Below are 14,311 nucleotides of genomic sequence, written 5' to 3' on the forward strand. Positions count from 1 at the left end.
GCTGGGTCTTCGCTACTGCGCTCAGGCTTTCTGTGGCTGCAGCGAACAGCAGCTACTCCCTGCTAAGGTGCACAGGCTTCTCGTTGCAGAGCACAGGCTCTAGGACACGCGGGCCTCAGGAGTTGCGGCGCGTGGGCACTAGAGCACAGGCTCGATAGATGTGCTGCACGGGCTTAGCTGCCCTGTGGCTCGTGGGGTCTTCCCAGACCAGGGATTGAACCCGTTCACTGGCATGTGCGTTCTCATCCACTGAGCCACGGAAGCCCTGAGTGTGTGTTTAGACATCATTGAGCTTTCTTCTGAGATGAGTGTTACTTGAAAACAGTTTGATCCTTTTGAAACTGTATTTGGGAAAGCTACAATTTATTTTTCATCCAAATATTTTTTTCTGCCGTATTCTTTTCAGCCCATCTACACTGCATGCAATGTCAGGGTCCAGCAGAGGCCAGGACCTGGGCTCCAGGGCTCCCTTGTTCCTCGCGTACCGGCTGCCATGTGGACGCAGTTCTGGTTCTGGTTCTGGCTCTCTCAACCACAGGGTGTGGCTTCTGTGTGCCTCTCACGTTCCCTAGCGCCCGGGACTCGGGCCTCCCCAAGGCAGTGGTTACAAGCAGAACTCACCCAAGCGTGGGCCCCAGAGCGCCTGTCACGGTTGTTTTCTGGGGCCAGTGTGTCTGTGCAGCCTGTCTTTGCTGGTGGGAGGCTGACCTAAAGCGGGCTCAGCGGAAGCCTCTGTCCTCATCCTTTGGGTCTCCGTACTCTCGTGCAGACAGCAGAGCTCTGCCCGCCACATTTCCCCGTCATGTCCCCAAGGGCTGCGCACAGACCTCGCTGCAGCCCAGAGCGCTGCCCAGCCCAGCCCCCGCAGCCAGTGACCCGAGGCCCCTTCCTTTCCCAAGCGCTCACAAGCCCAGCATCGGCCAGTCGTTCCAGAAGTGTTGCCAGCAGGCCATGCCGGCCTCGTGGGGCACGGCCCCAATTCCCAGGGAAGCTGAGCGTCCGCCCAAGGCCCCAGCCTGAGGGTCTGCACTGTGAGCTCAGACTTCCTGGCCGGCTCGCCTGTGTCCTCTCAGCCCTTCCACTTCCAGCTCCGAGCCCTTCTGTTGTTGTGGAGACAGCTCTGAAGTGAACCAGTGTCCCCCTTTTAGGAGAACACAAGCTGGACGGCAGAGATGCTTAGACCTCTGAATCCTCAGTATCAGATCACATTGCAAGCATTTCACCAAATTCTTTGCGGTCTCAAGCTTTGAAGCCAGTGGGATTTTTAAGCTCTTTTATTTACTTATTTGGCTGCACCAGGTGCTCGTTGCAGCACACGGAATCTTTGATGTCCTGACCAGGGATGGAGCCCTGGCCCCTGGCGGGCAGTGTCTCAGCCACTGGTCCACCGGGGGGTCCCCTGAGGGAAACAGTAACTCCAAATTTAAAAAACCTATAAATAGAGACAGGACAGGCCTGCGTGTCTCCTTCCGGGAGGAGGGCAGAGAAACCCTCCCTGCAGCTGGGTGGGGGGAGGGGGTCTCCCCCAGACGCCCCTCCCCCGTCATCACAGCCCCGCCCAGACCCCTAGCCCTCCCAGAGACGCTGCTGCCTTGCCCCTGTGTGCCGCCAAGTCCCCCCCCGCCCCGCCCCCTCAAGTCCTTTCCTGCTTCCCACCCTCCCATCCACGTAGCAGCTCCCCAGCACGACCCCTGCAGCTGCCCAACCACCTCCCCCCTTGCTGGGCCAGGCCTCTCACCGCAGTGCCCACCAGCCTGGCCTGGGCCTCCTGTGCTCTGCACTGTGCGCCCCAGCACGGCTACTGGCCCACAGCCGGCACTCGGCAGACACGAGGGCCGGCCCTTGGTGCCCAACACCGCCTCCCCATCATTGGGGAGTCTGGGCACCTATACGCTGCACCCCTCGTCCCTCCAAATAGCCCAGCTTATCTCACAATCTTTGTTTATCTCTCTCAATTACATCTGAGATGACTGCTCTAGAATTGTATCATCTGTAAGAAATACTTAGATGTGACCATCATTTCCTCATATAGTCAGAGTTCCTGGAAACTTTGTTCACATCCTGAATTGATTCTTTTTTTTTTTTCCTGAATTGATTCTTAGTGAATCCACACAAGCCACGTGAGGCCCCTCATGCTTGCGTGTGACCCTCCCTGCGGGGGCGCAGGTGGAGCGGGTATAAGCATGTTCATCCTGCCTCAGACACCCCCCCGAGCTCCTCGGTGGCCCCCATCACCCCCAGATTCCCACTTGGCAGAACCAGAAGAGGCCCATAGGAAACACCAGCCCCCAGCCAAGGACCACACACACACACACGAGACTCACTAACCACAGGGCCGACTGACTGCACTAGACTGGACGCCTGGTCAAAATACACAAGAGAAACCTTTTAAATTTATTTGGCTGCACCAGCACGCACCATGGCTCGCAGACCCTCGGTGTGGCTTACGGCTCCGTAGTTGTGGCACGAGAGCAAGACAAACTGTGTGTGTGTAAATTATGCTGCCCACCACCCCAGTGAAGCGTGTGAACCCTTTCCCAGGGTCCCCCTGTGAGCGTCCAGGGCGGCCCACCCTCCAGGGCCATGGCCCCAGACACAAGATCCTGCTGTCGGGCTGCCCACAGGACTCCTCCCAGGGAAAGTCACAGCACTGGCCCCAGAGCCCCGGCCGCCTCCACACTTGGGAAGGTCACAGGGTCACCCGAGCCCCATCCTCCGCTGCCCACTCTGACCGTGGCTGGGCCTTCGTTCTGTGCACTGACTGTCTTGGCTGCCCTGTGTCCCCAGGCCTACAGGTACCTGGAGGAGATGCGGCAGCGGCTGCCCTCCGCCAACGTGTCCTACTACGTGAGCCAGCACACCGTGGACGCCGTGCACCAGGGCCTGGGGCTCCCTCTGACCTGCGCGGCGCCGAAGCGCGCGCGGCACAGCAGCATGGAGGAGCACAAGGAGGCGGACGAGGAGGTGGCCGAGGAGGTGGAAAGTGGGCCCTGAGCTGCAGCCGGGCTCTGGGACCTGCCCGGGACCCGCCCACCGCGGCCAGAGGGGAGCCCGACTTCCCTGTTGAGCTCAGTGCCCGAGACCATAGGCAGAGCTGCAGGAAGACATGCTGGCCTGTCTGGTGGGGGTGGCGGGGTGTCTCTAAGCCACCCCTCCGAGTCCCTGGCTCCTGCCGAGGTTTGTTTTAGCCCTTTTGCAGTAAAGGGAGTAGGTTTTTCCCCATGACGTTCCCCCTGAGTACAGGGTGTAAGAAAGAGGTGTCTCCTGGCACCCACACGAGTTGCCTGGCAGCACGTCTGGCCAGTTCCTGCAGCACAGCCCGTCCTGACCACAGGCTGACAGCAGCTGGCACTGGCTGCAGCTGGAGGCTCTGTCCCTCCAGGCTGCGCCCCTTCCGTCACCAGCTCCCACTGTGAGGGGCTGTCAGGGGCTGCCTCACCCTCTCGCACCCTCAGCCCCGCGTCTCCTTGCTGAAATCCTCCAAATAAAGCCTATTTTCTCAAGGACCCATGTCCCCTTCGTGGCCCCATTTTCGCGTCTCTCTGTCTGGGCACCAGGGTCCCTGCTGGAGACAGAACCATCTACCCCTCTCTCATGCTTCCTTCCGGGGTTCTCAACGCCCCAGTCTGCAGTCTGCATGGGGGCCAGGCTGAGCCGCGGCTCCCCGCTCTTGCCCAGCAGCAATCCTGGAGCCCGAGTCCCAGAGCCACAGCGGCCACGTCCCAGTGCCAGGCCGTGGAGGACAGCGCCCAAGGCCCTGGTGGACATCTGAGCTGAGCCGCAGGCACTCCAGCCTGCAATAGGCGCCCTGCTCATCTAGCAACGTGCCTCCTGGGCTCAAGGGTCAGGGGTCGGGGCCTAAGGAGAGGAGAGCGGGAGGAGCCTGTCACGGAGCTTCTCCAGCAGCAGCAGCGCCTTCACCGCCAGCAGCCGGCAGTCCTCGTCCGCGTCCTGCTCCGCCACGTCTGTGAAGACGGAAAGGAACACGCCACAGTGTCAGGGCGCCAGGCCCAGCCTGTGCGTCACCTGCTGGAAGCGGCCCAGACGCGGGGCACCTGGGCTGGGAGCCCGGCCCAGGAGGCGCCTCAGCCACTGCGTGACGACGGCTGGAAAACCAGCAGAGACCCGACAGGCTGGCTGCAGGGGCTGGTGGCCTCGTGGGGGCAGGTGGGCAGAGAAAGGCCATCATCAGAACCCCCTAAGTCGCGAGCCTCGCGGGTGTACACGGGCACAGCGTGCTGAGGGCTGTGGCTCAAGTGCCCACAGGCAGAGGTCACACTGACCACAGGGGAATTTTTAAAAAGAATGTATGACCCGGGGGCAGGGGCCAGGACACTGGTAACCTCACGGAGGGCGAACCCGTCCACCCTAGATACAGGCACTGCCCCAACGTTCCCCACAGGGTGCCCTGAAGTGACCGATGGCACCGTGTCCCCGCCACCGAGCTGACGGCCCCTGGGCTGTGTCTACCCCCTCAGCCTCACCACCTCAGCCCTGGCCCGGCACCCACCTGCCAGCCAGGACCGGGCCTCCAGAAGCTCGTCCAGCAGGTCTGCCAGCAGCCACTCGGCTGGCACGCTGAGAAGGACGGAAGAGACGGCGGACAGCAGGCCCCGGCGCACGTAGCTGCCAAGAAGACGGAGGCTGGGTTGGAGGAGACGCTGCGCGGTGCTGTCCACCCCAGCCCAGCCCGCCTGCCGCTGTCCAAGTCCCACAGGATCCGAGACCCCCCCACCCGACTGCCCTCAGCCCTGCAGCCACTCACGCGTCCCCGTGGAAACGAAGAGCCCACACGAACTCCAGCAGGGCCTTGCCCATGGGCACAGCCACCTGCAACAGGCACGCCAGTGGGCAGGGGTCCAGGCGCCAGCAGCCCCCACCGCAGGGCCCATGAGGCCCAGCACGCCCGCCCCGAGGCAAGGCCAGCAGGGCCAGGAGGCCGGGGTGGGCTCCCCGGGGGCGGGTCAGGTGCTCACCGCCGTGTTGACGGCCAGATACATCAGGGCCCCTAAGGTGTGGGCCAGTCTCCCGAGAACCAGCTGGTCATCTCCCAAAAGGTCAAAGGTCACCACAGGCCTACAACACAGAACCCAGCAATGATGCCAGCCAGGCGCTCAGGGCTGGCTCCCCGCCCTCCTGGGCCACGGAGGGACCCCAGGCCTTGTCGGCCCTCCTCACCTCCTCATCCACGTACTGCCCAGAGCCGTGAGGGGGAGGCAGTGGACAGACGCCCCGTCACTCTGCAGGGCCGCCTGGTCAAGCCCAGCCTGGGGCAGGGAGCCAGGACAAGGAGGCACATGGGGGCGGCTGTGTTGAGACACCATGGAGGCTCTGGCCCAGCCCGGCCATGAGCCCAGCGTCTGTGACAGATGCCCTGACGCCCTGTCGTCACTTACGCTACGAACAACCACAGCCAAGATCCTGACCCCGCTGAGCCCACCTCAGCCCCCAGCCTGGGAGTGTCCAGGGCTCCTGTTCCCCAAACCATGGGCTCTAGAAAACGCCCTCACCTGTCGAAACGCTGAAGGAGGGGGAAGAAGAAGTATCCAGCCACTGCGTTGAATTCGTTGGGGCCAGCAGCTGCTGCCCGCCCCGTGGAGCCCTGCTAAACACACGCACACTCAAGGCCCTGTGGACCCACGGGGACCCTTGGGAGGGCTGGGCACCCCCCACCCCGGTGAGGACGAGAATGTCTCCAGACATGGCCCCATGTCGCACCCAGCGGCCAATAGCTGCTGCTGAGCCTTGGGGCTGTTCTCCCAGCCTTACAGCCCCTTCAGCCCGATGCACTGCGGCCCTCGTCCACCACCGAAACCCTCCCTCCCCTTCCCGGGGCACAAGTGGGCACCGCGTCCGCGGGGCAGAGGTCCCGCCCGGGAGGCCACGCCGGGGGCCTGCTGACCTTGCAGAACCGCCGGGTCTTGCATCTGACGCGCTCCTCCACCACCGCCTTCCAGGCCGGGACCGCGGCCCCACTGGGCTGGGAGCCGGGCCCCGGGGAGCCCCGTTGGGCAGCCCTCCCGAGGCGCCCAGGCCGGGACAGCTCCTGGGCGGCCAGGGCCAGGACCTAGAGGAGAGGAGACTGGGGCAGCCGCCGCCCTGCTGGGGAAGGACGACGATTTCCAAATTCAAGGTGGGGTGGGGCCGCGGAGGGCCCAGCGGTCCCCGAGTGGAGGTACCGGGAGTCCCGCGGCAAGTCTGACCCCACAGGCGCACTTCGCTTTGTGGGGGGCAGGTGGGCGCTCCCTGCTGAGGAGCCCACACCCCGGTCACTTCTCCCAAAGCCCACCCAGTCCCGCCATCCCTGTCTCGTGGACAAAGGGAAAGCGCCACCATCCCCGGCACGCCCAGAGCCTCCCCATCCTCACAGATGGAGCTCTGCCCCGGGGAACATGGACTCCCTGCCCCTCCCGCCCGTCCGTTTTCTAAGTCAGGTCATTTGCTGTCTGTCCTTTGGTGTCTGGCTTACTTCACTGAGCATCATGTCAGAATTTTCTTCCTGTTTAAGGCCAAGTCATGCTCCACTGGGTGAACATACCCTATTTTGCTTATCATAAAACTGAATTTACGCCGTGTGCATCACAACTCAGTGAAGCCGTTATTTAACACAAAGGACGCAGCCCCCGAGGCCGTGCCCTGTCAAGAAAGCACCGGACAGGCGCTGGTCCCAGCCTCTCACGCCAGGGACAAGGGGCCGGGGAGGCCTCTGGTCCCTCCACGAAGATTCTGGCAAACGCCTGCCCCGTCACCTCCATGCCCGCCAGTGCCGCTCTGATGGGGGAGGGCAAGGCCTGGGCACTCACGTCCAGAATGTCCATGCGCTGCCGGAGGCTGTAGTTGAGGGCGTAGAACTGCACGGCCAGGTACTCTGCCACCTAGGCAGGGCGGGCGAGAGGCGGCTGAGGGCCATGACCCCGGAGGGGGCCCCTGCACAGCCCCCGCCGAGGGCACGACCCAGGCTCCATACAGAGCGGGGACTCACCCGTGCCGGGTCTGTGACTGTGACGGCCACCAGAGCCCTCTGGCGCAGCCTCTCAAACCCTGCCACGGCTGTCTTCTCCTCCAGGTGCAGCAGCACCTTGGCCAGCTCCAGGCTCACCTGTCCATGGGGTCAAGGGTCAAGGTGCACACCGGAAGCGGTCCCGCCCCCGCCCCTGCCCTCAGGGAGGCCAGGGTGCTCCCGCTTGCTCACCTCCCGGGTGGCAGCCGGGCTCTTGAGGACTAGCCCTTCCAGGGCCCGCAGGGCCGCCTCCCAGCGCTCCCAGTCTTCAGATGCAGTCAGAGCTGCAGAGAGGCCCCCACGGCCCGAGTGAGGCGGGGTGGGTGGGCAGGCTGGGCGGGGGCGGGGGACCCGGGACGCAGAGGACGCACCTTCCAGGCAGTCCCGCACGTACGCGGGCGTCTTGCTGCCCCTCTGCTCCCCATCCCCTGACATGTCGTAGGGGACAAGCTCGTCATCACTGAGGAAGAACACAGACACTCGGTCCCACCGGACCTGGGCCCCTCAGAGCCTGCGGGCTGATTTCCCCATGGGAGGAGGACTCGAGGGACAGAGGGAGCCAGTGCCGCGGGGCCCACATCCCGCCACAGCCCTCACGCCCTCCCTTGTGGGGCCACCCCTACCTGTCCAGCTCAGAGTCAGAGCCCTCCCACCCAGCCTGGGGGCCGCCACTGTCCACCGTCTCTTGGTCAGGAGACTCCCCACTGACGGGAGCCACAGGCGGGCTTTGGAAACAAAAAAGGAAGCCTCAGGGCTGCCCTGCAAGACTCCTCCCAGAACCCGGCCTCCTGGGGAACGCTCGCTCCGCCCCTGCCTGCATCTCAGCTTCTGTCTCAGCCAGGACAAGTCAGGAGTAGCAGGTGGGAAGGAGCCGCCCCCCAGGCCCACCATGCCCAGAGCTCCAAGTGGGACCCTCACCCCGCCTCCGAAGGGCCGTCAGCCGCGGGCCAGGGCACGGCCAAGGCCAGCATCTCTCGGGTCAGTTCATCCTCTTCGTACTATAACGGAAATGAGCTGGAGTCGGCGGGACGGGTCCAGCGGGGCAGCACCGTGGGGACCCCCTGAAGCCCCCATCACAGCTCGAGGGCTGCATAGCCGGCCAGCCAGCCGCCCCTCAAGAGCAACTAGGTCTCCCTCCGCAGAGGGTGGCACCGGGGGCTGGAGGGTCTAGGCGTCCCCAGGGACGGGGCAGATGCGGCCCCGTCTCAGAGGACATCCCAGAGGGCTCGGCGGATGGAGGGGCCTGAGAGTTCTGTCCTGAGTCCCCTGGGGGCTCGTGCTCCCGCATCAGCATGGGGGCTGTGCCTCCACCCCTCCCAGCTGTGCAGACACCTGGGGACACAGAGGCTCCGCAGCCTGGACCCCAGTGGGCGGGCAGAGCGACTGGGGCGAGAGTGACGGCGGCTCTGGGAGGGCCCTCGCTCACCTGGAACTTCAGGGGAGGCCCCTCGGGGTGCAGCCGGGCGCTGGCCACCTCGGCCACAATCATGCCCAGGCGGCGCACGGGCGGCAGGCTGCTGTCCAGGCGGCTCTTCACTCCCTCCATCAGGCTGGCCAGCAGCTCTGGAAGCACCGAGCCACACGGGCTGAGCTGGGGGAGGGTGGGGAGGTGCCGGGGTGGGGGATGGGGTGCCCCACTGCTCACTGCTCACCGTCCCGGCTGGCCCGGAGCTCCGCCTCCCCCAGGTGCGTCAGGCAGATGAGTAAGGCCTTGCTGACATAGCGCTGCTGCTCCAGGGGTGTGTGGCGGATGGCACTGCTGCTGCCCCACGTCTCCAGGAGCTCCTTCAGCGCCTGGCAGGTGGCGGGTCTAGTGTGTCAGTCACCCCACCCGCTCCTCACAGTGTCCCCACCAGCCCCCAGGAGGCTCCGGCCAGCGCCCTCCACCCCCAGCAGGAACACTCTCTCTGGGGGTCAGGGGTCCCTTACCTGCACGAGGAGCGGGCGCCGCTGGCTATCCATGGCCAAGTACCCCAGCAGGCTCTGCAGCATGGGCATCTGCGACACAGCCGGGCTCCCATCACCGTCTGCAGACAGACACCACCCAGCCGGCCAGGGAGCCCGGGGGCAGGAGGGTCCAGGGAGCCAAGCACAGTTCCCGCCCCACTGGCACCCTCACCGAGCAGCTGTACTGCAGGAACAGCAGCTTCTGTGTCATCACAAACTGGGCCTTCTTGCTCTTTGTCACCAGGTTCCCCAGCAGCCGCGAGAGGACCTCCGGCCTGTGAGGCGTGGCAGGGTGAGAGGGAAAAGCAGGACTCTGAATTCCCCGGATCCGTGCTGACCACTGGGAGGCCAGGGAGGTACCCCAGCCTCCAGTCAGTGCTGACCCTCCCTCCTCCCAGTAACTGTGGAGACTAGGGAGCCCAGCGCTGGACACAGAGGACATCGCTCCTCGCCCCAACGGGTCCAGGTGAAATGCTCCATCCATGCAGGGCAGCCAGCTTTCTCCGGGCAGGGCCAAGCACACAGCCCACTGGGCTCTGTAGCTGCCGCAGCTGGGAGCAGCCATGGCAGGTAGGTCCACAACTGAGCATGGCTGTGTGCCGATAAAACTTCATTCGTAAAAGCACAGGGTGAGCCGCAAAGGCTGTAGTTTGCAGACCCTGATCTAGACTAAGAGACCCCTGTTTCCTTCAAGTGAGAGACCAGCACTCTCTCCCATGGCTTTCGTGAGAGCCCCGGGCATGGCCACCAGGCGGGATGGAGCCGCGTGCCCAGCACCCTCCTGTAGGACTTAAGTTTTCTGAGCACAGGGACCTTCCGGTGCAGAGAAGACAGAAGTGCAGACGGGGGGGCCTGACTTGGCCACCAGGAGTGAGGAGGGATGGGCATTTGCAGGACCGAATTCCAAGCAAGGACCAGTCACCAGATGGAGGGGCCCCCACCAGGTGCCATGGCACTGACCACACAGAGACGGGAAGGCCAGGCACCCTCTGGATCCCCGCCACCCGCCCTCCTGGGAGAGGAGCATCTTCAGTAGGAAGATGCCTCGCTTCTTACCCTGGGGCGGCCTCCACGAGCCCCTTCAGCACGGCTTCCATGGCCCGGTCGGGCACACACTCCACCAGGCGCCAGCAGACCCGCTGCCAGAGGCAGTTGCCCTGGGTGAGCACTGTCAGCCGGGGCACCAGCACGCCCAGGATCTCCTCTGAGGGGAAGAAAAGGGGGCCCTGAGCCCGGGGGCCATAGGGAGTCCAGCCAAGCCCCACCCAGCAGGGCCAGGCCCAGGCGGGGGCACCGCCCCTCCCAGGACACATCGAAGCCTCTCCCACGGCAGGGACACTCACTCTGTCTCCCATGGACGCAGGCTTTGCCCAGGACCTGAGACAGAAAGGAGACGGAGCAGTCCAAGCCACCTGGGATGAAGAAGGAAGCAGTGAGGCCACCACCTGTGTGCACCCGGCCTTGCAGGGACAGACCTGACTCCTGGCAGGGGGACCCCGTGTTGTAAAAACGCCAACATGTTCAGTCTAACCCCAACCCCACCAGCATTGTTTCCAACTCAAAGAGCCAATGAAAACATCAAAAAGCATCATGTTCACTTGCTTCATCGTCACGGTGATCCCACAAAGCAGGGACCATGTGGGGCGCTGGGAGAGGCCACAGCTGCCCCATAAGAACCGCTTGGTCGGACCAAGCAGGAAACAGACAGCCCCCCGCATGACGGGAACACGGCATCTGCGATCTACAGACGGGCGTCCGGGATCCGGGTGGGAGTGAATTCAACCCGGCCACACGGCGCGGGGGGCGGGAACGAGACGTGTTCCAGACACGTCAGCCCCAAGGACCCAACACTCAGGTCCATTCCTCTCAACAGACCCGTGAGGACCAGGGGCTGCTGCTTTGAACACCAGGTCAGCTGTGGACACAAGTCCGGGATCGCAGCTCACGCCAGAGGGAAAGTCAGACAGCAGGACAGGGGCCACTCTAAGCACTTTTGAGGTCAAGCTGGTGGCTGTGATACTAAACAGGGTGAGATGGTGACCGGGAAGTGGCCCAGAAAAGCAGCACCCGAGGCCAGAGCCGCTCCAGAGCTGTGAGGGGGCGTGGCGGAGCCGTGAGGGGGCGTGGCAGAGCTGAGGGGGCGGGGCGGAGCTGGGAGTGGGCGGGGCATAGGTGAGGTGGGTGGGGCGGAGCTGGGAAGGGGCGGGGTGAGCTGCTGGGAGGTCCTGAGCGAGGCTTAAGGTAATAGCATCACTCAGCTGCTCAGTTCAGACAAGATGGGAGGGGTAGGTGAGGGTCTCGGTCCAGGCCTGGGGCAGCGCAGGGGCCAGGCCACAGGGAAGGAGGGCCTCACTGTGGGGAGGGCCAATGCCCACCCCAACTCAGGCTGCTACGACCCCAGCTTCTACTGGCTCCCAGACCACAGGACCACACTGGTGGGGAAGCCAGGTTCCTGCTGCTCCAGAGAGGGTGGGAGGGACACTGCCCTCATTGCCCTGGGCACAGGACGCTCCCTCAGAGTTGGTCCCCAGCACTGCCCCCACCCGCCAGAGAACCGAGGTCCTCTACCCGCAACGACAGGGACACGGGCACCTCGGCCGGCAGCCACCTCAGATGGACCCTCTTCACACCACAGCTCTTTAGTTTCCAGACCTCAGACGTTCCCTTATTCTGAGTGGGGGGGCTGGACACACAAGCAAGGACTTCAGGGCCAGTTCCATCTCCAAGGCAAGCCGAGCCAGGCTGAAACTTCACAGGTGGGTTGCTGAGGCCCCAGACGGACCATAACATCCGACCTGCCCGTGGCACTGCCCAGAGGTGGAAGAGTCCCTGGAAGCCGGAGAGGGCGGGCATGATGGGGTGGACGCCGGGCTGGGGAGGCTGTCAGAAGAGGGGCCCTCACCTCGGAGAGAGTCCACCACTGCCTGCAGCACCCGCAGGACCTCCTCGCCCAGCAGAGGGAAGTAGTTCTGAGGGAAGAAGGCAGCCAGCGTCTCCCGCTGCAGACGGTTGCCCAGGTGATCGGGCAGGCCCACCACCCGGGTGAGAAGGGTCTCCTGGAGCAGGCGGGAGGCCGGCCCCGCCTGCTGCCCACACTGCCCCTCCATCACAGCGGCCATCCTGCCTGCACTCAGGAACCTGGCCAGCAACCGAGCCATCTTCATCAGACGGAAGCTGGGGCTGAACCAAGAGCAGGTGTGAGCAGCCTCGCTTCCTGAGCACTCTCCACACTTTGGGATCCCTGGACACGCCCCCTCCCATCCCGCCGCAAGGAGTCAGGGTAACCGGCATCCCCGCAGGGTGCTTGATGCCCAGGGAGGGGTCTTGCTGGGGTGCCTCACGCCGAGTTGGGAGCCACAGAGTGAAGGAAAGGGCTCCCCCCACCCAAGGATGGCCACACCCCACTGCTTGCTTAGACCACTTAAGCCCGGAGCCACCCCGCAGGCCCGCCTGGCCACCCGGGTGCACCCACTCCTGCAGTCCCTTCACCCACATGGCAGGACAGAGGGCCTGTCCATTGCAGAGATTAACGAAACCCTCTTTTAGTTCAGTGTTCTGACATGCACTGCTTTTACTTTCTCACTTCTCAGGATGCTGAATTCTCATGTAATTTGGAGAACCCACTGGCTCGAAATCCTCCAGATGTTACAAGTGACCCCATAATCAGACCCAGCCTCACTCACCTGGCAGCACCCTCAATGGACTCCATCAGCACCAGGAAGGCTTGGTCAGCTGGGCCCTCCAGGAAGAAGCTGGCCCACAGCTCCTCCAACTGGCCATCAGGCAGCAGGTCCAGCCAGTCGGGGCTCAGCTTGCCCACCAGACATCTGAGAATGGTGGAAAAGTGAGTCCTGCTAAACTCCTCCTGCTCCTCAGGGGGGGCTTGGGTCTCTGTTTCACCAAGGTACCGCCTCAGGGACTGCAGCGTGGAGATGATGTGGCCCCCATCCTCAGATGAAGAAAGGATGTGAACAGCCTCCTGGACTGCCAGGCGGACAGCAGAGGCCACAGGATCCATCCTGGGGTTCACAGGAAAGGTGTGTGAGAAGTCCCAGGGGCCATCATCGTCCACGTGGGACTCAGTCTCGGATAAGGAAGCGTTTTTCACACACTCTCAGGAAGCCCACCCTCAGGCCCCCCTGCTGGCACCCAGCAGTATCCTCCCCTCCCTTCAGCAGCTGTGGCTTTCTCCACCAAGAGCCATTTCTTGGTCTGAGGCTCTGAAGTAGGGTACCCACGCCCCGGGAACCCGTGTCTGGGGACTCCTTTATATGTCACAACTGGGGACTGCTACTTTTTTGCCCCTAGTGCGTGGTGGAAGCCAGGGACGCTGGTAAACATCCCACATGTGGGGCGCAGGATAGCCCACAACAGGGAAGAATCCACACCCAGAGGTCAACGGTGCTGAGGCCGGGAGGCCCACCTGGGGTTCACCCTGCCAAGCCCCCTCCCTGCCCAGAAGCCATCAGTAGCACTACTGGTAGTGATGGTAGGGTCGGGCGCCCCTGCAGCACGAGCGCCATGAAGTCGGCACCTGTCTGACACCAGTGCACCCAGACACTAGATCGGGACCCAAGGAGTGTCCCCCCGAGCCTGGGCCTCCCTGCTCGGCCCGGCCCACGCGGGCTCCCGCTCGCGGCGTGCAGAGCCGCCAGCGATCGCCCGGCTCGGCGCCCGCGCCCCGGCGCGCGCCCTGAGCCCACCTAGTGGCGCAGCGGACAGGGACCACGTGGGACCGGCGGGGTCCTCGGGGAGCCGGACGGGGCGTCGGGACGCGCGGGGGTCTCGGGGCAGAAGGGGCGTCAAGAAGGACCGGGATCGCCGGGAGGGGCGCACCCTCGGGCCCACCGAGTTGCAGTAGTGTGCCGCGGCCCCGCTCGCTCCGCCAATGCCCACCGTTCGCCGATTCGCCACGGCCCTCGAGGCCCGCTCAGCGCTCAGTTCGAGGCCCAGCTCACGTGGCACACAGCAAGGACTCTCGGGGCCTAAAGAGATGGCACTAAATATCTGAGCTCGGGGCGCGGGTTCCCGCAGGTTGCACGTAACGAATCTGCCGCCAATCTGCTAGCCGGAAGAGGCGCAGGACGAGCGGCCGCATCTGCGCCTGCGCGGGCGCGGGGGCGGGGCGTGTCCGAGTGGGCGGGGCTTCTGGTGGGCGGGGCGGTTTTCTCTGGGTTGAGCCGCACGTGGCTCGGAAGGACAGTAGCTGCTTCGCGCCTGCGGGCGTTGATTCTGCTGCTGAGTGCGTCTTCCCGGGGTGACCTCCTCCCTCCCTCCCTTCACCCGAGAGCTCCGTTTCTCTCCTGAGCCCACACCTTCTCGCCCCCACAAGCTCCTACTGAGCCCCGACCTCGTGTGCGGCCT

General features: G+C 64.2%; 2 protein-coding genes across 21 annotated transcripts in view; one reads left to right on the top strand and one right to left on the bottom strand.

Annotated features, from left to right (window-relative positions):
• The window catches only part of IFT140 (intraflagellar transport 140), a 58,087-nt gene extending 54,581 nt beyond the window's left edge, over window positions 1-3,506 (top strand). For all 7 annotated transcript variants that reach the window (XM_086376390.1, XM_086376396.1, XM_086376395.1 and 4 more), the window contains one exon: window positions 2,788-3,506. In XM_086376390.1, coding sequence (XP_086232516.1) covers window positions 2,788-2,994 — 207 coding nt within the window. In that variant the 3' untranslated portion in view covers window positions 2,995-3,506. The remainder of the gene's footprint in view (window positions 1-2,787) is intronic.
• On the bottom strand, window positions 2,366-14,026 carry TELO2 (telomere maintenance 2). Of its 14 annotated transcripts, none has more exons than XM_086376427.1 (22): window positions 13,844-14,010; window positions 12,631-12,966; window positions 11,850-12,127; window positions 10,291-10,359; window positions 10,004-10,151; window positions 9,120-9,222; window positions 8,930-8,998; window positions 8,653-8,794; window positions 8,427-8,563; window positions 7,919-7,998; window positions 7,624-7,725; window positions 7,372-7,460; window positions 7,193-7,284; window positions 6,983-7,099; window positions 6,804-6,875; window positions 5,903-6,067; window positions 5,511-5,605; window positions 5,179-5,307; window positions 4,977-5,076; window positions 4,766-4,830; window positions 4,511-4,626; window positions 2,366-3,965 (listed from the first exon to the last, which is right to left on the bottom strand). In XM_086376427.1, exons 2-22 carry the CDS (start codon window positions 12,963-12,965, stop codon window positions 3,859-3,861), a joined length of 2,610 nt encoding a protein of 869 aa, XP_086232553.1. In that variant the 5' UTR covers window position 12,966; window positions 13,844-14,010; the 3' UTR covers window positions 2,366-3,858. The 14 variants fall into 14 exon arrangements, with proteins under 14 accessions (XP_086232553.1, XP_086232552.1, XP_086232554.1 ...); XM_086376426.1 differs by having other exon boundaries at window positions 13,784-14,010; XM_086376428.1 differs by having other exon boundaries at window positions 5,511-5,602; window positions 13,651-14,006.
• Window positions 14,027-14,311: the final 285 nt, after the last annotated feature.

The sequence above is a fragment of the Bos grunniens genome, chromosome 25 (assembly GCF_055505025.1).
Source record: "Bos grunniens cultivar Pamir isolate PY7600 chromosome 25, Bosgru_T2T1.0, whole genome shotgun sequence".
In the NCBI taxonomy this organism is placed as follows: Eukaryota; Metazoa; Chordata; class Mammalia; order Artiodactyla; family Bovidae; genus Bos; species Bos grunniens.